General features: G+C 39.3%; 3 protein-coding genes across 6 annotated transcripts in view; 2 read left to right on the top strand and 1 right to left on the bottom strand.

The window, feature by feature from the left end:
• The first annotated feature begins 816 nt into the window (after positions 1–816).
• LOC137985142 (thioredoxin-related transmembrane protein 2-A-like) lies at positions 817–10,815 on the top strand. 2 transcript variants are annotated; one of them, XM_068832641.1, is made up of 8 exons: positions 817–958; positions 3,143–3,209; positions 4,153–4,266; positions 4,925–5,001; positions 7,777–7,883; positions 8,769–8,834; positions 9,643–9,772; positions 10,589–10,815. In XM_068832641.1, exons 1-8 carry the CDS (start codon positions 950–952, stop codon positions 10,694–10,696), a joined length of 678 nt encoding a protein of 225 aa, XP_068688742.1. In that variant the 5' UTR covers positions 817–949; the 3' UTR covers positions 10,697–10,815. The 2 variants fall into 2 exon arrangements, with proteins under 2 accessions (XP_068688742.1, XP_068688741.1); XM_068832640.1 differs by lacking the exon at positions 817–958 and adding an exon at positions 1,369–1,609.
• Positions 10,816–10,970: 155 nt separating this feature from the next.
• On the bottom strand, positions 10,971–17,351 carry LOC137985141 (protein Wnt-3a-like). Of its 2 annotated transcripts, XM_068832638.1 has the most exons (5): positions 17,271–17,351; positions 16,970–17,171; positions 16,614–16,861; positions 13,124–13,389; positions 10,971–13,034 (listed from the first exon to the last, which is right to left on the bottom strand). In XM_068832638.1, exons 2-5 carry the CDS (start codon positions 17,032–17,034, stop codon positions 12,564–12,566), a joined length of 1,050 nt encoding a protein of 349 aa, XP_068688739.1. In that variant the 5' UTR covers positions 17,035–17,171; positions 17,271–17,351; the 3' UTR covers positions 10,971–12,563. The 2 variants fall into 2 exon arrangements, with proteins under 2 accessions (XP_068688739.1, XP_068688740.1); XM_068832639.1 differs by lacking the exons at positions 16,614–16,861; positions 16,970–17,171; positions 17,271–17,351 and adding an exon at positions 14,335–14,609.
• A 1,705-nt stretch (positions 17,352–19,056) lies between these two features.
• The window catches only part of LOC137984575 (uncharacterized), a 12,003-nt gene continuing 6,059 nt past the window's right edge, over positions 19,057–25,000 (top strand). The window contains exons 1-7 of one of the 2 annotated variants that reach the window (XM_068831740.1): positions 19,058–19,254; positions 19,362–19,480; positions 20,847–20,916; positions 21,240–21,356; positions 22,741–22,929; positions 23,323–23,433; positions 24,816–25,000. The exon at positions 24,816–25,000 is cut by the window's right edge and continues 2,871 nt beyond it. In XM_068831740.1, coding sequence (XP_068687841.1) covers positions 19,069–19,254; positions 19,362–19,480; positions 20,847–20,916; positions 21,240–21,356; positions 22,741–22,929; positions 23,323–23,433; positions 24,816–24,992 — 969 coding nt within the window. In that variant the 5' untranslated portion in view covers positions 19,058–19,068 and the 3' untranslated portion in view covers positions 24,993–25,000. Of the gene's footprint in view, positions 19,255–19,361; positions 19,481–20,846; positions 20,917–21,239; positions 21,357–22,740; positions 22,930–23,322; positions 23,434–24,815 lie in introns of both variants that reach the window. The other variant, XM_068831741.1, reaches the window with a different exon arrangement.

The raw sequence follows: 25,000 nt of genomic DNA on the forward strand, positions 1-25,000 counted from the left end.
GGTTTTGAACAACTTCCAAAATCTGTCCCCATGTCTCAGTGTTGAATGGTCCAAAGAGATTCTTTGGCAGTTCATCTGGTGACTTCACGTTCATGCATTTGCCTTCAAGCCAACTCTTTTTGATTGCGTTTGTGGTATAGTTCTTGATAAAAATATCACGCCACAACAAGCCTTGTCGTATGTCTTGCTCGATTTCATCGCAATCAAGCGCTCTACATTTGGAAATCCATAAATCGTCCGTATTGTAAATGAAGTCATACCACTTTTTGCAAGTCTGGGAAGCTTTACTCAGGCTTTTGGTGTCCAAGAAGGAAAGTACGTACAGTGCTACTTCGGGAGGAAGGGAATCGACCGTGCAGGACATTGCAGTCTTACAATTTCAGCTTCGAAGGGTTTTGTATGATCCTAAACTCGAGTAACAATAAGGTCGATCCAATTTGTTGTGCTAAAGGTGACGTGATAATGTACAATTGCAACGTTCGCTTCGTGCTTTAGGTTGTTTACAAGCGTAAAATATTAAGTTAAAGAGCTGTCCACAGGCAGCCCAGGCTCGGTCATAACACACGCAAAAAAATAGTTACGCAAACGTTCTCAATTATCTTAAAGGTACGGCTTTTTTATTGAGAACTCTTGAGTGAAAATATCATTTTGAGTCTGTCATCGGGATTCCCGTACAAATCCTTAAAGTTTTTACCCTACAGAACCTGAGAGGCCGCGTGTAGTCACGGAAGAAACGGCTTTCTCTGACGCCTTTCTTCCGTTGTCATGAAAACGAAAGTGACCAGCGGTACAATCGAAGGCACAGTAGGGCTCCAGTAGGGCATAATGAAACGACAGTCTAATCATAGTTAATGCATGGAGATGGGGTCCCTCGATTAACTATGGTCTAAGGAAACAAAATGTGGAAAATCAAACCTCGTCAAAATCGAGTGCAGGACCTCCTTCAACGATGTGGATAGTAAGCAAAATTGTTTTATTTTCATCACCGACCACAACCGGAAGTGGACGATTCACATTCTTTGGCATTGTTCTGCCCCAATTTTAAAGAAAATTGTCTTTAAAAATACTAAAGTAGGTAAAATAATAATTATTGCGCCAACACCAAAACAAGAGAAAAGGGAATGAGCCTCGTTTCCGGTTGCCGTTCCTCGTCCAAAAACGCATGTACTTAAGCTCCCCAGTCACAATCAATATTGAAATATGCAAAAATATAATTTTGTTAAGACCATTACGTTCAACAATGTTGGATGGTCCAAAAAAACTGAAAACAATCCTGTTTCTAATAAGAGAGAGCCCTCGGAACGAGATTGTCACGCAATATGCACTGATGTTACACAAAGATAAGGTCAGCGGTAATTTTGGAAAGTTACCACTGACACCAATGGTCACGACACCAATGTAATATCGATCTCTCAACGATCTTCGAAGCAACGATCCCTTTGGCAAAAGAAAAATTGGGCGTAAAACGATGAAACTGGCTTCGTTTAAGTCACTTCTAAGTGCTCACTACATTCTTAACTCCGTGGCATGCTCCTTATATGTGTTTTTGAAGAGTGTTAAACCGTTTTGCGAATGGCTTTTCCCCGATGATGAATGCCAAATTTCTTGGGTAAGCGTAGCCGTGATTAGCGAGTGTACAATATTATTTTTGCCGTGAAAGGTTTCCTATCGACTGATGACGTTTCGTCCTGACTAAGTCCGCCTTGCTTCAAGCCATCCATGTACTGTCATGGAGCAATCAACAGCAAACAAACTAGTAATCTTACAAACCTGACAACAACTTTGATCGATTCTGCAAATCTATTTCACGTAAGTTTATATAAGATTGTAAGTAACGTCCACCTCCAAACGAAGATGATCGATGGTCGATCGAAACATGTATAGCAGAATACTAGCAATTTAATTAGCAATTTAATTGCGATACGTTAAGTCTTAACACGTGAGACGTATTTATTGCAGTAACTTGCTGATAAGTGTTATTTTGACAGAGAAGGGGTACGTGTAGCACTTATATTTCAACAGATTGAACTATTAGAGGGTAATGTGAAGTGCTAATTTTCTACCCTATATGAACCATGTGGGTAGAAAACTAGCACTTCACATTACCTTCTATTAGTTAAGTCTGTTATTTTGCCAATTCGAGTTGTAGTCGAGTTGCCAATTCGAGTTGTGTAGAGGATCCGGAGCAAGGGTGGCACAGTCGGTTAGTGCGCGGCCTTGGTGCATAAGGTCCTGAGTTTGATCCCCAGATCTCATATCCTTGTTTCGACTTCTTTCCTTTCAGCATAGCCTAAGTAGCTTTAAATACCCTTAAAACGGAGCACTGATGGAAAGAGGGGGGTAAAATGAGCGGACTGTCGGCTTCCTGGGAGAGTACTCTCTAGAGAGTAAAGGAACTTCCGACGTTAAATAACATTGTACCTTTACCTTTACCTTTACCTTTACCTAAGTCACCTGTAGGTTCAAGTAATGATGATTTGCTTACAAAGGTGACTTTCGCTCCAGTTGTCAAACCACGGGTGCGAAGTAACCTCCAGATTTGTACCTTTAATTTTTCACTTCCTATTTCCCAGAATTACCAAATAGGTAAAGGATACTTTCTCAAAAAATACCATGTTAAGGTTATTAACCCCAAAGGGCTACTAGCCCAATCTTGATAACCACATCATGCCGAAAATCACAGGAACACAGACAGTGAGTTTTAAAGTGTAATGAAAAGTTATTGTTAATGGCCGTTTTTATACTAGAGAAGCGTAATTCGTCTGGGACGAACATGGGTTAACCCAAACTATTTTCTGTGTCTGTTAACTTTGTCTAGTATTATGCATCTGGACGAACAATCCAGTTTAGTGCGTCTTCGAAGACATACTTTAGTGGAAAGTTCATCCAGCTGGATAATGCGTCTTGTGCTCATTTTTATACTAGACTAAGTTAAAAGATGCACAAAAAAAGATTTTCTCAAGTTCGTCCCAGATGCTGACTATGCATCTTTTACAGATCATCCCATCTTTACACTAGACGGATGACACGAGGGACGCATAATTCGTCCAGACGAATTATGCGTCTCTAGTATAAAAAAGGCTAATTTTGAGGTTTTTGGTATCATATATGATGTATTCTAGTGCATTCTCTATTCCTGTAGCGGGATTTTGAACTCTTGTCATTTCTCGGCATTGTTTTGGCAGTCAAAAACAGAAAATGGAAGCCAGGTATGTATGTAAGATCCTAACAGCGTCACCATGTTTTTTACATTTAACTATCTACGAACAAAATGATATAAGAAATGAATCACATATCAAACTGCAGATATGTAATTCAGGAGTTGAACAGGGTTTGAACCTGTGACCATTTGAAGTCTTGAATTTTTCAGGCTTCTCTACGCAATGCTAAAATTGCGTTCATAACCATGAGGATCATAGGTTCACTTGATTAAACTATCTGCAATCATATTGCACTCTATCACCTCTTATGCACTTTATAACTTATTGATGCATTCGCCATTGACCAATCAGAAATGCGCTGTTCTTTTGAGTACATCATGAGTGATTGACTGCTGTATATTTTTATTGTGACTACCTGGATGAGTGGCTACAAGATGGTGTAGTCTTTTTGTGCGTAAAATTCTATAAATAATTTTTCCCTTAAATAATTACATAATTAACTAGATTCATCCCCTCCTTCAAGATTCCTATGATAACATCACATAGTGAGAGACATCTGCAACTGCTTATATTATTTAATTAAAATGTGCAAAATGACATCCATCCAAAACAGTATGGGACAGTAAATGACAACTAAACAACAGGCCCCAGTTGTTCGAAGGGTGGATAGTGCTATTCACTGGATAAATCACTATCCATTCGATAACTCAATTGATTTTGCTAGTGTTTATCCACTGGATAGTGATTTATCCGGTGGATAGCGTTATCCACCTTTTGAACAACCGTGGCCAGGTGAATGAAACTCCTGCAATTATTGTAAGCTGAAGATGGCTTACCTGGCCTCTTTTATGAGGATTTCATGGTGACTCTAATTGGATATTTTATGCAGACATTTCAAGAGAGATTGTTAGAGCAAAGGTGTTTTACGATCTTCCTACTCTGTGTTTTGTTCCTCGGAAAGCTAAATTCTCAGCACTTCCTTGTGTTTCAGCGACATGGCAAGAGGTGGTCTCCATGATATTTATGTTCAGCAAAATTGCAAATTTTGTTCTCTTTGCAAGATCTGATCTCAGACTTGGTCTAATTTATCTTATCTTTTGCTTAGGTAAGTAATATTATCAGTTAACTTTCTCTTATATAATGTATAGATTTAGCCAAGCCTAAGAGTGGAGCTCACAGGTTATTTTATTCTTACAATAAGTTAACCTGACTTGAGCCGGCTATGCAATCAAAACCCAGTACCTAGTTAGTGGTCAATGCAAAAAAAACAACTTGAGCATGTGATACTGGTCACATTGGCTTACATGGAGGGGTGGACGTACGTACAGTCATATGGATGGGTTACCCTAACCTGCTACTCAATAAATAGAATTTTCTCAGATGAGAGTAAGCATTATTTTCATTACTTGTTTGTCATGAGTTTCTTAGTGTTTGTTTAGTTTATTGTTCAATGATTTGGTGAAGGAACCTCGTGATATATCCTAGGAGCCTACGATCCATTCATTTATGCTACATGTTAGATTACTCCTTCCTCCTAACTTGTCTAGAAGGATAAAAAGAACTCTGCATGTACCATCTTGAAAATATTGAACATTAATAGAAAGAACTTGCTGTACTAACTTCTGGATAGAATTTTATCAAACAAAAAATGACTACCAACATCTCTGAATTCCAGTTCAATCAGATGTAGTAACTCCCGGTAAACCACTTTCTCAAATTAGTATTATTATTATTACCAAATAAAAGTTGTTTTTATTTTTCAGTCTTATTTTTGTTATTTCCGGAACCATCATACAGTGGTCCAGATGAAATCCAGTTTTTCAGGGGACCAGCTCTTGATGTAAGCAATGTTTTGCCTGGTTATCATGGTGTATATTTGTGTACAAAAAAAAAATCAATAATCTCAACCTTTATATTTGACACTTGCAAAAACATATGTATCAAGTTTTAAGAATCCCATGTTTTGTTCACTGTGGATCATATTTGTATTTTCAACCCATTTATAACACATTACACTCGTGACAGCATATATTCAGTGGTACAACCCATATTTTACTTTTGAACACTTGAGATGGATAGCTTTATTGAAATAAAAATTAAATCACAGCCAAAGGCTGTGCATAACTATGTACAAAAAATATTTAAAAAGGCTTATATACAATTTAAAATTATGCTAATGCTAGTGTAAATACATAAGGACATCATGGTGGACCTATCCCGCAGGAAGTGAACATGGATTGGGCATTTATTAAGAAAGGGCCCTGGCGATGTTGCTAAAGAAAGTTTGTTCTGGACACCAGAGGGGAAAAGACAACGGGGAAGGCCAAGAATAACTTGTCAAAGGTCAGCGGAGAAAGAACTCAAGTCCATGCACCTGACCTGACCTGGAGTGAAATCCGAAAGGTGGCACAAGACCGCTTCTGCTGGAGAGAGACTGTAGAGGCTTTATGCCTCCCACGGCTCAAAAAGGACTGATGATGGTGATGATGATGTAAATACGTAATGTTAAATTGGCAGCGCTGGATTGTGACGGCTGCACATTGCCGGAATAAATGTCTTTTTAAATGTTCAGTTTTAAAACCTGGCAGGCTAGAAGTTCTTTGCCGCTTAAGATTGTATAATGAATGATGTTTTGGAGGCAGAAGGCTGTGGAAATAATTGTGTTGTTCATCAGATATTTCATTGAATAGTTTGCAACACAGCTTTTCACGTCGGACACTTAAGCTCTCCAATTTAAAACTATCTAGCCAGAGCTGGTTATGAGAGATCAGGTGCAATTATGGACAAAGCCCAGTTCCGTTTGTGATGGAACACTTGGGCGCCATACTCAAGAACAGGTTATATAACCGTGCAGTAAAATTTAATTAGACTTTTGGCCCCAACACCAGCCCTTCTCAGTTGGACCAGGAAATACAGTCTCCTGTTGGCCTTTTTAATAGCTTGCTCTACATGGTAATTCCACTTAAGATTGTTGGAGATGGTGATGCCAAGAATTTTTGCGTTCTCAACCATGGACAGATCTTTGCCATTAATTGAAACTGGATCAAAGCTGTGTTTGTTCTTTTGCTCCTTAGACCAATCCACTACTTTATCGGCCGCTTTTTGGATCTCACTAGATGCGCCGTGTGGAACTATTTCCGCAAATGTGGTGTCGTAAATTTCCATGTGAGAACATAACTCAACCCTTGGCGTTCCATACAGGTCTCCATAAAGTTCCTCATTGGAAGTGTGGCTTTGCCAGGAAACATGAGAGTATAGCAACCGTTTAATGACTTAGTGATGGTAGGGGTCATGGTCCAGGTTTCACTACCATGAAGAAGAATGGATTCAACAGTGGTATTGAAGAATCACATTTTTATTTCCGTGGACATATTAGAACTCCAGATCTTCTTCATGTCGTTCAGCATCTTCCAGGCCTTGCCCTTTCTTGCTTTTATATCATTTTCAGTTGAGGCAATGAGCAACCCTAAGTACTTAAAATTCCTAACTTCTCTAAGGCCTTTTCCTTCCATAGTTTTGAGTGGAGAATTGTCACTCGAGTTATACTTGATAACCTATGTCTTCTTTGGATTTAGCAGTAGGCCTACTTTCTTGCACTGGGACTCTGTTAGTGTGAGTAGTTTCTGTGCCTGTCAACCCTGTTTGACAAAAGGGCACAATGTCATTGACAAAGTCAAGGTCAGTTTCAGTGACTGCAGGATGATGTCAAGATTTTCTCTGGGTCCAAGTTCCTCCCCCTTACCACTGATGGCCTGCCTTAGAGCATAGTCAAGGACTAAAAAAAAGTCTATAATAAACAGAAAGGGTGCAAAGGTTTTTCCTTGTAGAACATTAGTTGTGATGTTAAACCCGGTCTGTCCCTCCATCCAGTGTGGTGACCTTGGCTCTCGTCTTGCTGTACATTGAGGTAATAGCTCTTAACAAAAGTGGAGGAACTCCATAGGCCTCCATTGTGCAAATCATCTTTGCTCAATGTATTGAGTCAAAAGCCTTCTTTAAAATCAATGAATGTGATGACTGCACTTTGCTTCTTCAATTGTGTGCCCAGGTGCCAGTATTTGAGATGTTGTATATCAATCTTCCCAGAAACCATTCTGATTTTTCCTCAGGAGTGGGTCAATGGCAGGTCCCAAATGATTTAGGATCATCCTGTTGATCTTCGCTGGGAAGTGAGATGAACACCTGGTTAAGAGGAAAGGCTGGTGCTTTGTGTACAGTCTGCTTGGGCATGGATTTCCTTAAAGAGCACGTTTAGCATGGCTATCTGCCTTCTGGATTGTATTGTGGCCCACTGTAGATACTTAAATCTGACTGTTCTATTTCATTTTGGCAAGTACATTCCTTTAAAGTGAGGCAGCTTAGCCAACCAGTTGGGGAATTTTGCATGTTGTTGCATGTGGGAAGAATCCATTTGTGACCGTTGTAAATAGCTAATAATTATTAGTTGCCTCCTTCCAGTGGAGGTTCTTACCATAACCTAGTTGTATTCCTTTATTAGTGGATTTCTTGCAAGGTAGCTTGACAACAAAGTGCTTTCCCACTATAAACAAAGCATTAACATTTTTAATCGCATTTTCAAAGAGGAAATAAAATCTGATGTGATTCTTGTTCAAAGGATGCTTTGCGTGATGACCCTTCTGTCACTTGGTTGGTCGAATTTTATGCTCCTTGGTGTCCTCCATGTGTTAGATTTGCTCCAACATTTGCAGAGTTGTCTCTGAGGTAGGCAAACAAGTCAAACTTTTTGTTCTTTTGTTCTTTTTGTTCTGAGTAATGCAGTCTGAGTCTTGTATTCCTGGTAACCCTTATATTTTAAACAGAGTTAACTGAATAGAGTGTAATGTGAAGTGCTCGATTTCTATCCCATATGAACCATGTGAGCGTTAGCCCTACTGATGAAAATGGGCCCACACAAGGACAGAGAAAAACTCTGACCAGGGTGGGAATTCATATGGGATAGAAATCGAGCACTTCACATTACACTCTATTCAGTTAACTCTGTTTAAAATATAAGTGCTACACGGCCAACATTTGTATAAACGTAACCTTTCCTTGTACTTGTACATGTTCATTGCCGTGACTTTAACATCTTCAGTTCCCACGGCCTGCTCCCGTCTGACCTTGTTAGTTGTAGGTCAGTCGGTAGAGCGGCGGAGATCTAACCCGAAGGTCGTGGGTTCAATTCCCACCCTGGTCAGAGTTTTTCTCTGTCCTTGTGTGGGCCCATTTCCATCAGTAGGGCTAACACTCACATGGTTCATATGGGATAGAAATCGAGCACTTCACATTACACTCTATTCAGTTAACCTTATCTACCTGAGGTTTCCCTTTTTGAGAGGTATTATTTTCCAGCAATAGAGTGGTACTTTTTGATGGAGGAGTTAACAAGGATATTTTATGCAAGGGAGGAATAAGACACTAACCATTTATTCCCCAAGGGACCACATGTTGATGATGAAGACATGTAGAGTCACAACTGGCATAACCCAATATAATGATTATTATTATTATTACTGGTATATGTTGAGGTGTTCATATCATTGTTGCTATTATAGTTTAACCATTTAACAATTGACTTAAGTAGTGTTTAATTCATTCATTTTGCAGATATAATCACAGTCACCTCAGATTTGGAAAACTTGATGTTGGAAAGTATCCTATAATTGCAGAAAAGTAAGGAAAGAAATAGCTCTTGTAAATAGGAAGATGGGAAAATAAGATTTTCTGGGCAAATAGAGAGATTTTCCAGATGCAAATGTAAGAAACCCATAAATAATCAAGTAATCTCCTTTGTTTCACAACATGATTTATTGTGAGGTGGTTATTAACATTGGAGTCTATACTGCTACCCCCTTTTTAGGAGATGAAGTCGACAGGGTTATGCGTCAACAATAATTTAACAAGAAGATACTTTATCCTTCAAAGGTTCTTTTATTTTTCGATCCGGTGTTTCTGTTGCATTTTTGGTTCCATCATAACCGTCTTATTCAACTGTCAGTTCTGTCCAATCGCAAGTGGCAAGTATGGTCTGCCAGCCCTTTCTTTGTGTTATCCATGGGGACGGGCTTATACCATTAAGGCTATCATACCCAACAAGAGATCTTGCCTAACATATGAAAGACCAGATGTTAATCTTAACAGTGCTTCTCTCAGTTTCTATTTCGACTGAATGCAGCAACAATTATTCAATATCAAAAATATCATAATACTCTTTGTTTGTCCCTCCAAAATTTTGCATAAGCATTGTTTTTATTTTCTCTTGACTTATAATGGTCCCAAGAGAAACTGGAAACAATGCTTATGCAAAATTTTGGAAGGAAAAACAAAAAACATCATGGTATTTTTGATAGAGGCTAATAATAATTATTTGGCACTGTATCAAAGAATGATGTGACCCTTTTTATAAACAGGAAGCCTGCTTGAAAACATGTGTTTAATAGGTGTTTCCATACCTTTCTCTCCCTGTCTTTTTAATCATCAGACATAAGGTTGATGGCTCCGTAGTTTCTAAGCAGCTTCCCAGTTTAATTCTCTACGAAGGAGGACGAGAAACGAAGCGTAGACCACTGGTGGATAGAAGAGGTGTCGTTGCTCCATATACATTCACTGAGGTGTGTTTTTGGGAAGTCAGTGGATTGTCTTGGGTGGAGGAAAGGCACTAGGTTCTAAAATAATGCGCTTTAATCGGGTTCAAAATTCAAAGGTGTCTAGTTTCTCTTAATCCTTGATTTCGCCCAATTAGATTGGTCAAAAGTCAGAATTCATTGAACCCTTGAATCCACCCAACCTACGAATTCATTAAACCCTTAAAATATTTCGAACTTTTTAATTCATCGATCCCTCGAATTCACCCAACCAGCGTATCGCGGTAATTTATACTGACTTATATAATCACCACGAAACTATGGATCAAATTACTTGATATACAGGTATGCAGAGCCAAACAAGCTTTCAAACACGATATGGTAGGCCAAGGCGTGAAATTTATCTCATTCCGTGAGATAACGGCATTTATTAATTTGGTTGGTATCGTCTTCTTTTCTGGAATCTACTTTCAAACTCCCAGGGAGTGAAAAAGATATCAGACACTGTGAAGGGGGTAGTTTCTAAAGAAGCTGTGGTGCTGCGTTGGTGGGGAAGTAGTATACAAAAATATTGGTTTTATCAACGGAGTTGATAATGTAAATTGGCCCCCGTACAGAGATTTTAAAAGCTGACGTTTCGAGCGTTAAGCCTTCGTGAGAGCGAATGACGAAGGGCGAACGCTCGAAACGTCAGCTTTTAGATTCTCTGTACTGTGAAAAAATCTTTGGTTGGTTAGAAGAGAAGATGATGGGTCAGTCAGCCATGTCAGAATGACATCAAGACTAAGAATATTGCTTCATTTTTTTCCTTAAACTGATCTGATGCTTTCGGTTTTTTAACAGGTAAACATAGAGAGAGATTTCAACTTGCGAGATCTCAGAAAAGTGGCTCAGGAGAAAGAAAAACTTAAAGAAAAGAATTCAAGGAAAGATAAAAGCAAAGCAGAATGACAGCTTGAACCAAAAAAGACATTTTCAATAAATTTTGTGGCCAAGCAACACTGAAGCAAGCTAAAGAAACAGTTAAAATGGAGCTTTGATTTTAAATTTGATAAATGGAATTTTTCAAAGACATGGTTATCGTCAGTGCAAATTGAGTCGAATATTCCTAAAGAAAATGTTCCCACGGTTACAGTTCCACCGTAGAATTCAAGGGCACAGGTTTTTCTTTCATTTCAATCCGCTTGCTGCACAATCGAAGACCTGCCAGTGCCCTCTGGGGGCTGTTAGTGTCCCAAACGAAACGATAAAACGATGGAAAAGACCCTCTTACACTTTGAACACGACACGTTGAGTTCGGCTTGGTATTTTCATTAGAGATGACAAAGACTCGTTGCCAACGCTCGCCTCCTCGTGTTCAAAGTGTACGAGGATGGCAGGGCTTCGATTGCGCGGCTAGCGGAGTGAAATGAATGAAAACCCTTTTTGCCCTTGAATTCTACGGTGGAATTGAATTGTAACCGTGGGAACATTTTATCCAGGAATATTTGACTCAATTTGGTGGGGCTCGCTCCTCAGAATCAGCCTTGGTATTTTATCATCAGTTTAACCCGTTGACAACCGAGCAACTAATAATTGCTCAATTCGCATCGAATCTGGGAAAAAACCACACAGGAAAGAAGTGACCCACAATAGCAATAAGGTTAGGCTTTTTAATTGAGAATTTTTTGTAAAATTATCTCCTCAGGTCGTTTATCGGGATTCCCATACAAATCCTTATAATTATTTTTGTTGGCTTTCCCTCACGTTGAGCTTGGGGCGCCTGTGGTGAGATTGTCCGCCATTGGCTAGAACCTGTCCTCGTCAAAATATGATAAAAGCGGGTAAACCTGTGTCAAACACTGACAGCCTCGCCGTCATTGCCAGGACACACAGCAGTCGTTGTGCCCTTTAGGCGCTGGTATGCCGGCTGACAATGTACGCGAATGAGAGATTGTCCGAAAAATGAATATTTGGCCGAGAGCTTGGGAAGTCCTCACTCGACTTTTTCTCACCCTCGCCACAATTTCGCTCGTCTCGACCCACCGAGAACCTGGAATAGACCATGAATATCGTTGTCAAAGTACCGACAACGCTGAACCATTCGATTTGTTAAAATGATCATTGGAGATAACTTGAGGCAGAGATTACAGAAAGTCAGTATTAAACTTGAATGTCGTTTCCTTAAAATAGACTAGGGTAGGGCGGGGAAAAGCCCTGGGAACGAGATTGTTAGAAATTCTGAACATTAGTATTCCCATGGGGGATATGGGTAGAAAAAAGAAATAGTGGGGTAAAAGGAGACCCTGCTGTACAATCCACGACTTGCTGTCAAAGAGATCACGCATCTCACGAACTGTAAGTCATTCCGTTAGTAACTCAGTTTGAACCATCGCAGCGTTTCAAAGAACCAAATACTTTCGCGCATACGAGAAACCTTGTTCTGAGGGATGTTTCTGTATTTTACAAACATACATAGAGTCGCAATTTTGTGGACGGAAATAACGAGCTTATCATTGAGACCTTTGCCCTCTGAAATACAAAAAGACTTGTATTTTGCAAAACACGCGATTGTGTTCTATAGACCGAATGCATAAATGGCAGCCAAAAAAATTTTCTTTTGTTTATGTGCTAATTAGTCTAACTAGCCTCGTTTGCATGGACAAACTACAAAAGAAATGTTGCTTGAGAGCGAGGCTAGTGAGTCTCATTAGCACATAAACAAAAGAATACATTTTTGGCCGCCATTTATGCATTCGGTCAATACCCTGTGTCTTGTCTGTGTTCTTAGAGTCTTTTTGTTCATGCAGTTCTGTGACGAGCAAAAAGCAAAGTTCATTCACTTACAAGTGTACCTGTTTACAATCTCTTTGCACTTTTGGCACTTAACGTGGCAGCACCAGAGAAATATACAGTTGCAATTTCTTGTAACCTTGACCTGTTGAATATTATGTCCGCGTCCGCAGCACAGCAACTCGCAGCCATCGATTCCAGAAGATGATATGTTACATACACGTCCCGAAGTCCCGAGGGATCCCTCGCTCGGGTCTGCGTCGCAATAATTCGGTGACGATTCATAATACAGCAGATCCGACTCTGATGGGCGCTTCAAGTGATTATGTCTCGGCTTGAGACGTTCTTTCCCCCTTCTGTTAAGTCTGACAACCATTTCCGAAGCGCTTTCGTACTTTCTTCTGAGATGGTCGCCTACCTGACGAAAAGATGGCTGTTGCATCCAACAGGTTTTCATGGTACATGATCCTGATAATCCGTGACATTTACATTTGCGCCATAATAGTCTCGAAAGCGCCTGTTGAAACAAAAAAAGAAGAAGAAGTGCATTGACCGTTTTCTGTGCTATGGAGGTACAGATCGTCTGTTTGCAACAGGTGAGAATACCTTTCGTCCTGCTCGGCCGTTATGTCTGTTCATAACAGCTCGGGGGCTGTTGCCTCTCGCCCTTGCATCAGTAAACTGTTCTGAAAACCAAGTTCCAAACTTAACATTGCTACTACAACCGGACCATGTCCAGCCTTTCGGTGTATCACCAGTCACGGACCGATCACAATCACAACTTTTAGTGTTGCCCTGGCTACACGAAGCGGTTATCGCGTGAGAAACGCCAGCTGCTGTAATGGCGTGTAGATATGCTGCCTCACGGCTTGCTGTAAAGGAAATATAAGATTTCAGTTTCTCAATGCCATTCTAATTGTAACGTTTATTTAAAAAACTAAATCAAAGCATTGATCAAAAAAACCAAAAAAAGCGAGGAAGAAAGGTATGGAAGTTCACGGTTGAGAACTACGTCCCTTCTGAAGAGGAAAGAACGACCCCTTGGATACGAACAGAAAATTTCAACTCACGCAAAATTAACACACGCAATTAAAGGTGAACTCAACATTCTTACAAAATTAGGGACCTTAGACCACGATAACGAGAGTGTCATCTCAACTTAAGATCAATTCATGTTACTGTAGTAACTTGGCAACAATCACATTTCCGAGCAACAAAAGTGTGTCAGAACTTTTTTGAGTGGCGCTTAAAAGCCTGGAGCTTGTTTCTCGAAAGCTTCAAACCCGAAAAACAATTCTTGAAACTGAGATTTGCCGCTTAATTTGAAAAACTGATCTTAAGACATACTTTCAAGATCAAAGAAAACAAAACAACGGCATAGTTCCATCACTTAAAACCCATGGGCCTTGAGGGCGAAGGGTCTAATTGTTTTAGTATCACCCAACTAGTCGGACAGAAAAGGCAAAAATAAAGTTAGCAAATGCAAATAGAAAATATATTTTCCGGCGAAATTTTTTTTAGTTTAGCAACGCTTAACGCAATCATTTACCATATAAGGTCAAACTAAGGTATATGAGCTGACAACCGAGATTGAGTGAACCAATCAGACCACGCAAAATGCATTATCCGAGGTTGAGAATTACATAATATTGGTTAAAACACAGGGAAGCCCGCAAAAATCTGTCTCTATAACTGTTTGTAATTTTGTAATAAAATTATTAATTTATTGGATTCACCGTTTGCTTTTTCTGTATAGCAGCGATACATCCATGAATATGTGCATGGACTAACGCTAAATAATCGTTGTCTTACCTTACCTGCGGTGTAATGTCGTTCTTTGGCATCAGAAGTGGTACTTTTTGAGCGATTTTGAAGATTTCGAGTTCGCTGTTTACTGTGCCTCTCAATAGAAGGACAAAAAAGTCGCATCGCCCCGCTTTCAAACATCCCAGGAGAATGGCTGAAAGATTCACTCTTCTTCTCGATCGAAAGTTCATCCAAAGGGCCCGGAGCTAGCCCTCGAAGAAAATCAAAATCCCATACCTTCCGAGTGGTCGAAAGACGTAACACTTTTCATGTGTGCCAGCCTGCTGATTGCCTCTTTCTGATTGGACGCCGTTTGAGGCTGGCACTTGGCTGGCACACGTGAAAAGTGTTACGCATGTCGACCACTCGGAAGGCGAAAGAACGACATTACACCGGTAAGGTAATACAAAGTTTATTTTGCACATATTTATCGATATATCGCTACAGAAGAAGAAAACGGTGAATCCAATACAGTCAATACATTTATTGCAAAATTACGAAACCAATCAGAAGTGAAACCAAAACCAATCGTGGCTCGCGCGTGCACATTTTCCCGCGCTTTGTGTCGGCTACGAGTAATTACTTCGAGTTTTGATTGGTTTACTGGATTGTCTCCATCCTCTGTGATTGGCCAAAGTAATTACTTTGGTTTTGGTTTTACGACACTCGATTGAAACTCGCTCTATAATTAGCAAAGTAAAAAACCCATTCTAACTTTTCGGCCCGTGCGAAGATCCTGAATGGTCAGATGGAAAGTTTATAATTAGCCATGGAAAGCAGAATCCCCCTCTTTTCCTAATTGTGCCTTGATCGTGACAGTTGACAAAACCGAAAATGGAAATGCTTCTCAAATATTTTGGCTTAAAGACGTATGCAATTTGTTCCGATGAATAATTATTGTTGACTTGATTAATTTGAGAAAATCCGGTAAGCTTTCAGGAATGCTGCGAATTCTTTTCATGTTATGAATTTGAAAGGATTATTTTAGGACGGCCCTTGTTAAGTCAAGTTAAGCGGAATCCTTCCATACTCCATATCCTGAGAGGGAGGCAGTACGTACTCGTTGAGATAAGCTGAATCCCTTATTCAACAGCCAGATGCGCTTACTCCAATTTTATTCCTCTATTGGAGGACCGAGGAACGAGTGTAGTAATGGAAAACGAGAAAGATGCAACTGAAACATACTCCTTCAAAGAGAACCGCGGTTTCAATTTCTTGACAAGAAGTGTCTCCGGCTGTATTTAACAGTTGGGTAATGAAATATTGCGATGCAACAGTTCTTCAGAACAAGCTCATTGTGTAGCTTCTTTAAAAAATCCCTTACTGCCTAGTTTAAAAAATTATTTTAAATAGGTAATAACTGAGTAATAACTTCCTTATATCACGAAAAAGAGCGCCGTGACATAGACGATAATTGGACCGCTTCCTAGAGAACATCAGATCACGTTATTTACGAAAAGTAAAACTGCGCGCAAGAGGCAACCGAAACACGTCTTAAAATTCTAATTCCAGACGCCTGTACCTTCCAAGGAAACGCTTTTATCTATTTAAAACACTTTTTTATTATTCATTTTTATCACTGGGTTGTGTAAACTGTGTGATGGTTATCTGGGACTAAAAATGTTGAGGTATTTTATTGGAAAATTTAATGGCAATGAAAACAAAAAATCTCCAACGATGTCTGAACGAAATCAGTTGCCAAAAGACAGTTAAGTCATCAGTCCACAAATTTGTTTACGTTTGTGACAAGACTTTTTTTCTTCGTCTACAACTTGCTCAAGGGAGGTAAGAAAAAGGTCAGAAAAAGTTAATTTGTTAACTTCCGCTAATAATCGTTCCCGCGTCTGCTCGGTTTACGAAACAATAAAAACGAGAATAATTCAGGAAATTCGTGCTCTCATTCATGCTAGTCAAAGTATAGCACTTTTCCTTCTTTAAATAATCAATAAATTCCTCAATTATGTTTTTTTTTCAAACGCACAGAAAGCAACAAAAGATCAGAGGCATAGCGCTATGATGGAGCTGTGGATTCATTCTGAAGGAGCATTTTGTAGTGACCTGCCGGATCAACGACCTCGCACGTTGGCATTGCAGTGCTGTTAGCGACTCTGTGTGCGATCTCCAAATGAACTTTGGTCAAGATAACTTTCTTAAGCTGACAAATAAACTTGTGTGCTGAAAAAACGAAAGCTATCGACTTAAGTAAACAGATCTTAAACTTGTCAACTTAGAAGCTAGCGTAATTCGACTCGACTGACTCGTAACTTCCCGCACCCCATGCAACCCTTACCTCTCTTAAGAATGGGGTCGAACAATGTCCCCGACTCAGGTACAGCTGAACAATTCCAACGCCTCCGTTCAAATTGTACCTGACATTCTTCGACTGCGTCTTTCGCTCCCTTTGCGACGCTAGCCATCAAGGTGGGATGTTTGCGACAAATTTCCCGCTGTTTTGTGTTGAGTTGCGGAGTTGTGAAGCATAAAAGAGCAGCTTCCTTGGCAGGGTCGGAGGACAGAGCTGTGTGCGTTCCTAACGTCCTGTTAGAAACGTAAGAAGAGTTTTATGTAGTTTTCTTAATCTCATAGCAGTTCGTTAATTTGAAAGACTCAGTAATAACTTGACCGACAAGGTTGTTCTCTACTCACCACCAAACAGACTCGCTTTCCCTAGAGAAGCATAAACAAATAAGGATGACCCAAGGTATTCTCATCTTCTTCGGTTGATTAAATCGCCTCCGGCTAGAACGCGCAAATTGCCTCCAAGTGGATTTTCTCAGTTTCGAGTACCGCACGCTTTTGTACTAAAATCGCTTGCGTTGATGTGATTTCTTAAATACCGAATAAAAGCCTGGAATTAAATTAACCAGGTGTCAACAATTTTATAAAAGCGTCATTTAAACCAGCTAATAAAACCTACTTTCGAAAAAACGAGAGTAAAACGTCCTACCCTCCAAAGAAGGTCATATGATACAAAGAAATGTGCTAAATTTGAAAGAGAATCGATTCAGCCTGTCTCTTTGGGTGTGCGTTCAACCTTTATGAGTCAAGGCTTATTGTTCCGTTCAAATAAAACTATATTACGATATTAAATAAAATTTGTTTTGGGTGCCAAATAACTCATCGCTTGATTGCGTTGATTAAAAATTTACGCATTTAGAAAGTTCACACTGTTGGGGAAATTATCTTGCTTTAATTGCGATCACAAGAAACACTTTAAAGCGAGAACGAATCATTATCAGATCTAATGAGGACCTTGCAAGCAGTATATCACCAAAAAGGAGCCTTGTTTAATGTTTTAGAGACATGATTTCAATTTTTTTCCTCGGAAACGTTTCCCGCCAAATGAATTTTGTTCGATGTTTAGATGCCGCTATGTCAAAATTTATCGGAAATGCGTGTTCACTTATTGTTGTAGGCGGAATTCGACCAACGAAAAACAAACTGTTGAATCAATTAGCTATTTTCCACACAACATATTACATGCCTTTCACAATCAATTAATTATAGCTCTGTTAGAATCATCAAAGTAGGCCTTCTCTTTGAAGGTTTAAGGAACGTATTTTCGGGAACCAGCTTAGGAGAAAATTTGCTTTGGTATATCGGTACAAGCCTAGGACCATAAAATTCCCTCTTTTTTAGAAATCTTGTACGAAGCTCTTGTGCATGTAAGTTTGATTTGATCGCCTGCAAAAGTGATTTGCGTTAAGTAATTGTCAGTTAGGTGATATGCAGTCAGTTGCTCGACCTATTTCGACATAAGTTTTGCCTTGAACTGTTAATGACACTATTCAATGAATAGAGCAATTATTCTAATAACTGTCTCGAATTTTGTCTGAACTGAAACAAACGTGACCTGTTCAACAAAATACCTTGTGGAAGAGAAAGTCATTTAAAAAAGATTTTGTAATAAATAACTCGTTCAAATATTGTTCTTCATAAGCTGGCGTGTCTTTATAAAAAGCGTCCAGTTACTGACAGACATTTCCTGGTCCAAAACTAACGATTGTTCTCTCTTACAAGTCAAGTTCATCAGGACATCAAGCTGTGTCAACATCATCAATAAAAATGAATTTAACGCGATCGGTGAAAGATTTTAAGTCCAGTCGGGTTTTCTTGTGTAAACACGGGTACTCAAATTAAAGCGGCTAACTTAAAAAGCTTTAACAAAGTTGGGTGTGAAAAATACTTCAGATTTTCTGATGCATTTTCCACATAGCCGGTGTGAAACATTCCTACCTATACTGAGCTTCCCTTTTTTCTTTTTCTCTAAACTTTTGCTCAAAGGTCTTTCGTTCGACCGGAAACGACATCAAAATCTTTATTTAAAAGTAATTATTTTTCAATCCAGGAGAATAGTTATTATTGACAGTCAACTGTATCACTTGGAATAATTGAAAATTAGTGAAAAGGAGTAAGCATTGCTTTATTCCAAATCTTTCGTTTTTAAACTAATAGCCCCAAAGAATTTTGGCGTATGCAATTGTAATGACTTCAATCATTCAATTGATCGTTTTGTGACTTTGAACGTCAACCGTGCCCATTGTAAAGTCTTCCCTTCTTTCGCTCAAAAACAATTGAGGCTGCATCTTATTTTTTACTTTATACGGATTAAAAGGGAGATTAAAGATTTCTCGCAACATTGAAAAATCGCTCCGGTTACGAATGGCTTATTCATCTGATAACGGCAATGTTGAATCTGGGATACCTGTGGGTTCCTTGCCCCAGGCCACCGAAACTGGTGTTACATGGTACGATCCAAGATGGCGGAAGGTACTATCCCAGTAGTAGATTTTGAAATTATGGGTTTAAATTCTGAAACACCTCCTTCTCACGATGAAGAATCGGTGAAAACACTAGCAGAGAATATCTACACAGCATTCAGTACGATCGGGTTTGTGTATTTAAAGAATCACGGAATATCGAATCAGGAGGTACGCTCTGATTACTCAGGCTGATCGCATCGCTGTAAAGTCGTTTTGCAACACTACAATTGTAGCACTGCACAGGTCGATACATGTTTACAACTGTTGAATTTCAGATTTCAGAAGTTCGTAAAGCTGGTGACGGGTTTTTCACCCTCCCTGTAGATGTAAAAAAGGAATATACCAGACCCACTGATGGGAGCAATTTCGGATGGGTATCACTCGGGAGAGAAAGGTGAGAGTGGTTCGAATCATTTCACCAACGTCGTGAGGGAATCTGTGGCGAGGGAGTGTTTATGAGTCAATTATGAGTTAATGAGTCAATGAGTTAGTGCAGTTAATTAAACCATAAAATGAAAGCTAAAATTCCAGAGAGTGCCTAGGCCTAATCACTGAAACGAGGGCTTAGGCTCATTGACTCATAAAACATGCGTTCTCGTGGCGAGGAGTTGGTCAGTAGCGAGGTGAACATAAAACAATCCAGAAACGTGCATAAAAGTGCTATTGTGGACAAGTCGATCTACTCAGCTGTTCTTTGCAGCGCCACCCCCTGGCAGCCGATGAAGTCATTATTTTGTAATAATAATGATGATGATGATGATGATGATGATGATGATGATGATGATGATGATGATGATGATGATAATAATAATAATAGTGTCTTGCTAATCGTTGTCACCAAATACATCACTGACACAGCTCAACAAGATTGAACCAAAAGCATACTATGGTGCCTCTGGCTGCCTTATATGGTCTATGCATGACTTCGGAGCACAGCTTACAGCCAGCTAGAATCAGCTGTATGCTGGTTTTTTGCTGAGGGAGGAAAACCGGAGATGGTGTCGGGTCTGGGAATCGAACTTGGGTCGCATCGGTGGGAGGCAGGTGCTCTCAGCAGTGCACCAACCCTGCTACCTTTTTCATTGTCACCCCTGTGTTGCGCAGTAGAAAATTTGGCTAAGTCCGGGAATACCTGACCAGTTCTTTTTTTATGATTGGTATGTACTGTTAAATGCCTTGCTAGTGAGATTCTAGAATACCAGGCTACTATTTAAGTCTTGTAGTGGCATCCTTGAAGTGGCATCCTTGAAGAACGAGGCATATAACAGAGCTCATATGCAATTATTTGGATTCTTTAAACAGTGCCTCTACAAGAAGACAAGAGCAGAGTGGTATTCTCAAAGCATTCCACAAATTCAATATGGCCAGGGCTCTGGCATAATATGTTATACAGTGGGCCCACAACACTCAGTTTTGGACTTGAATTCTAGACATTATTTGGAAGAAATGCCTTGTCTGCCAAGACAATGTAATGTAATGTTTTTTAAAGATAAGTTTTCTTGATTTTTCTACTTCTCAAAAAAAAATGATTGTGGCATCTCTTGATAACTGGCTATTGTTTTGGTACTGACAGTAGCAACTGTTACTTCTAATGTTTACAGGTAGTTCTATGTTTTTAGGTTGGGTATTAATTAAACCAATGACATTGTACCCCACAAGACATGCTATATGACCTGGAAATTGATTATTAAAGCCTACTAAATGGGGCATCAAGGGGAAGGACTTTTTTCAACTTTTTCAGAAGTTGATCTTTTCCTCAGTTTAAATCCATCTCGGCCTGGAGATTTGAAGGAAGCATTTAATGTGTGCGAGCTTTATGATGAAACAAAGGTTCGTACTGTTTTCTTTTGTACTGGTGCTTGTAGTTTCAAATGATTACAAGTAATAACAGTAGCTTAATGTTTAAGAAAAATCTTGGCTTTCTGTAAAAACATGTGATAAAAGCTATTTTAATGATGAAATGATATACGAAATGGATCATAATATGAACTGTGAGTGTCTTAGCTACACTTAAAAGCTATTTCTTGCTTATTTGTTAGTTATATGGATATTTAATTCCAACGACCTTTAAAAACCTGATCAATTACCAAATGGATTTAATAATAATAATAACAACAACAATAATAATAATAATAATAATAATTTCTTTACAGAAATGGCCCGAACAAGAAGCTCCAGAGTTTAAGCATGTGGTCGCGTCATTTTTCAAGAGGTGTACATATCTGGCAAATAGAATTCTCTGTGTTATTGGAATAGGACTCAAGCTTAAGGTATTCAATTTCAACTGCTTTGCCATGAATGAGACACTGTATATCAACATTGAGGCCTGTAGGCAGGTTTTTTTTTGCAGAAGTGTGCGATGCAATGGGGAGACAGACCAATCAAGTGCCAGAGTTGAGCTCTGAGTACTCCCCCAGCAAATTTTGAAAATTAGGTTGTTTGAGACTGCATTTTGAAGGCAATAAAAGTTATGATATGAAAACAGGCAGCCAAAAGTGAACTTAAAAACATGGAAACTACCTACTCAAAATTTTGAACTTCGAAATGGACTTTTTTTGGCGCAGAGACTACCGGTACTTTATGTGTGTATTTTACAGTTTAAGAGAATAATGCCACTATTTAAAAATAACAAAAATAGAAATAAAGTTGAAAATCTGTATTATTTACTGGGATTGCTGCAGAGTTACATATAAACTCATTTCCAGTCACCTGAGTACATTGAAGACTGTTGCCTTGTCCCAAGTGGAAGGTGATGTCCCGTTGCCTTGTAGTGGACAAGTGTAAAATCTCTGGTTTTGATCCCACAAAAAGAAATATCAGAACGAAATCCTTAAATCGAGACCTCATGGACAGAGCAATATAATGATATTAATACATTGTAATGAACTTTATTTATCAAGTGGCAAGTCTTCTAACGCTGGGCCACTAATAATTGGGGACATTGAACATAGGAATCAAATCAATAATAATTTATTTATTTACTAATTAAGCAATAGAGGACGTTTTCCATGTTTCCATAGCCTCATCTAAACACGAAGGGGAGTTGGGAGAATAGACAGTTATGCAAACCTGAGATGCAGTCAAGGGTTTGCATAACTGTCGAGAATTCTCCCAACTCCCCCTCATGTTTAGATGAAGCTATGGAAACACGGGAAAAAAGTCCTCTATTGCTTTTATAAAATATTCCTCAAAGATTCAACAAATGAAGGAAACTGCGGGTTTTTTACTTCTTGATTGAAACAGATTTTCTTGATACATGCTCATATTTCCTACCAGCCAATCAAAACACGCATCTGACAATGCATATGTCACAGCCATGTTTCCACACTCTCATCTAAAACACAGCTATTGACGAATGAGTATGAGAGTGTGCGTGCTATCCTAATAATTATTATTTTTATAAAATGAAATCAAACACAAGCTGCATGTATAATTATGAAACTTATGAATATCATGATGATCTTTTTGGTCACTATTCTAGGAAATGATGTTAATTCTTGGGGTTCTTGATTTGTAGTTTTCTCAATATTAGTGGAGCACTTGTGCTCGGCTAAATAACCTTGAGACTCAAATAAAGTGAATATTATTACTATTATTATTATTATTATTATTATTATTATTATTATTATTATTAATCTGTTAATTTTCTCACAGGACCCAAAGTGGCTCAGTCAAGTGCACAGTGGTATTGGAGGTCCAGAAAATGCCACTGCGTTACGACTGTTGTATTACCCACCTCTTCCTGAGAACTGGGATGTCAAACCCAATCAAGTGCGGTGTGGGGAGCATAGTGACTATGGCTCTATTACACTGCTGTTTCAAGATGATGTGGGTGGCTTAGAGGTGAGCACCATAATCTCTTTTCCCCTAAGCTTTTGCTGGTTTATACTGCCTACCTGAGCACTCCCCCCCAGATTCCTGATACCTTCTTCTTAGTTCACTCTCTTGCCCCTCCACACAAAAGCCTTCTTTCTGTCCCCACCCTTGCTCCCTTTTTTCCATTCCATTTGTTTGTAGGTCCCACCCCGCCCCTTTTCAGTTGGTCCCTTCATTATGGATGGATCACAATACAATAATGAGACGCCACTACGGTATTCTATTGGGGGCATTGCTTTGCAGCTCCGCCCAATATGAGATTACATTTTTTCCAACTGCCGATATATCATAGTGCAGTACTGGCATCTCAAAATTGCAATTGGTTTATAATGATGATATGAGGTTATGATGTCACTGCAGGTTCTTCCTGTAAATGGAGAGTACACACCAGCTAAACCTATTGCTGGAACGGTGTTGGTCAATATTGGAGATCTCATGCAAAGATGGACAGCTGATAAACTGATATCTACGGTAAGAGGCTATTACCTGTAGTCACAGTTCATCCTGTTGTAAACAACAATCAAAATTGGGAAGTACTGTCAGTACCTATCCATGGTAAAAAAACTATATACCGAGCAAGGGCCTCCATTGGCAAAAAATTGTACAAATCAAGCAGTGCTAGAGAAGGTTCTCTGGCTCTATCAATATTACTTATTTCCCATACATTCATGGGGTATACAGTTGAACCTTCTGTAAGCGACCTCCCAAAATTTCAAGCCCAGGTGGTTGCTTACGAGAGGTTAAGTCTGCTACGAGCCTGGAAGGCCCATCAGGCCGGCGCTTATCTCCGGTTTCTGTAGCATGAAGCGACTAGGAGTATTTACACTCCCCCCTGGATGGGATGCTAGTCCATCGCAGGGTTACCCCCGGCATTAAATTCCCCGGTACCCATTTATAAACCTGGGTGGAGAGAGGCACCGTGAGAGTAAAGTGTCTTGCCCAAGAACACAACACAATGTCCCCGGCCAGGACCTGAACCCGGACCACTCGATCCGGAGTCGAGCGCACTAACCATGAGGCCACCGCGCCTCCCATTTACGAGAGCTTAGACCATATTAAGTCAAAATTTTGCCTTATTAGCATGTGGTAACTGCAGAGAGTTACCCCATCCGCCAATGCCCATCTAAACCCATGTAACAACTTTTAGAAGTCACAAAAATCTTTATTCCCATGTGAATACACAATTTATGGAGATAACAAGATATCAATACCTTGGCTGAAATAAAAAATCAAAATTAGGGAATGATTGTTGACTGCCCTGAATCAGTACTGTAGTTCGATTTTCAAACTGTGGTTCCGCTAAACTGATGACTGTTCTTGGGAGAACGGTCAGTCAGGAAATCAGCTATAATTTTCTGTAGTTTTAGAACATTTAAGGCCTTCTCTTTTAAGACTGATAGAATACAGTGTAGGTGCATTTTTCCTTTAAATTTTTAATTATTTGTTTTATTCATGTAAAAAGTCAATTTCCAGAAAAAATCTGGTGCTTCCCATTGACAAATTTCCCCCTCTTGTACTGCCCAGGAATGTGATAATGTTACGAAGCCTTATTATCCATTCCCACTCTATTGCCTGTCAAGTGGTCGCTAACGGGAGATTAAAAACAAAAATATAACAAACTGTTAGCTCTAATAGTGGTTGTGGTTGCTTATGAGAGATGGTCGCTTACCAGAGGTTCTAAACAGTGATTTTACTTGGAAATGTTTGATATTTTTGAAAAGTGGTTGCAATCGGGGGTTCGAATGTAGTAAGTTTCCTTTTTTTCTCATGGATGACCTGGTCATGCCATGAGGTTTAGGAGGCACTTGATCACTCACTCCATTCCAATTAATCTTAAAATTATTGCATTTTAGAAGCACAGAGTTCTTATTCCAAAGGAGGACTTGAAGCAGAGAATTGTGCGGCGATCATTAGCATTTTTTGTCCATCCGGATGATATGGTTATAATTGAATGTCTTGATGGATCAAACAAATATCCTGCAATCACATCCATGGGATATCTTCAACAAAGATTTGCTGTGACATACTGAAATAGTGA

Source organism: Montipora foliosa, chromosome 14, assembly GCF_036669935.1.
Source record: "Montipora foliosa isolate CH-2021 chromosome 14, ASM3666993v2, whole genome shotgun sequence".
In the NCBI taxonomy this organism is placed as follows: Eukaryota; Metazoa; Cnidaria; class Anthozoa; order Scleractinia; family Acroporidae; genus Montipora; species Montipora foliosa.

Bases quoted from the DNA above. Each gene is read 5' to 3' on its own strand.
- LOC137985141 (XM_068832638.1), bottom strand. From the start codon at position 17,034: ATGAGAATACCTTGGGTCATCCTTATTTGTTTATGCTTCTCTAGGGAA. The intron at 16,862-16,969 runs GTGAGTAGAGAA...CGTTTCTAACAG, and splicing joins GAAAGCGAGTCTGTTTGGTG to GACGTTAGGAACGCACACAG. The intron at 13,390-16,613 runs GTAAGGGTTGCA...TTTCCTTTACAG, and splicing joins CGACCCCATTCTTAAGAGAG to CAAGCCGTGAGGCAGCATAT.
- LOC137985142 (XM_068832640.1), top strand. From the start codon at position 1,469: ATGAAACTGGCTTCGTTTAAGTCACTTCTAAGTGCTCACTACATTCTT. The intron at 3,210-4,152 runs GTATGTATGTAA...CTTGTGTTTCAG, and splicing joins AAACAGAAAATGGAAGCCAG to CGACATGGCAAGAGGTGGTC. The intron at 5,002-7,776 runs GTAAGCAATGTT...TCTTGTTCAAAG, and splicing joins TCAGGGGACCAGCTCTTGAT to GATGCTTTGCGTGATGACCC.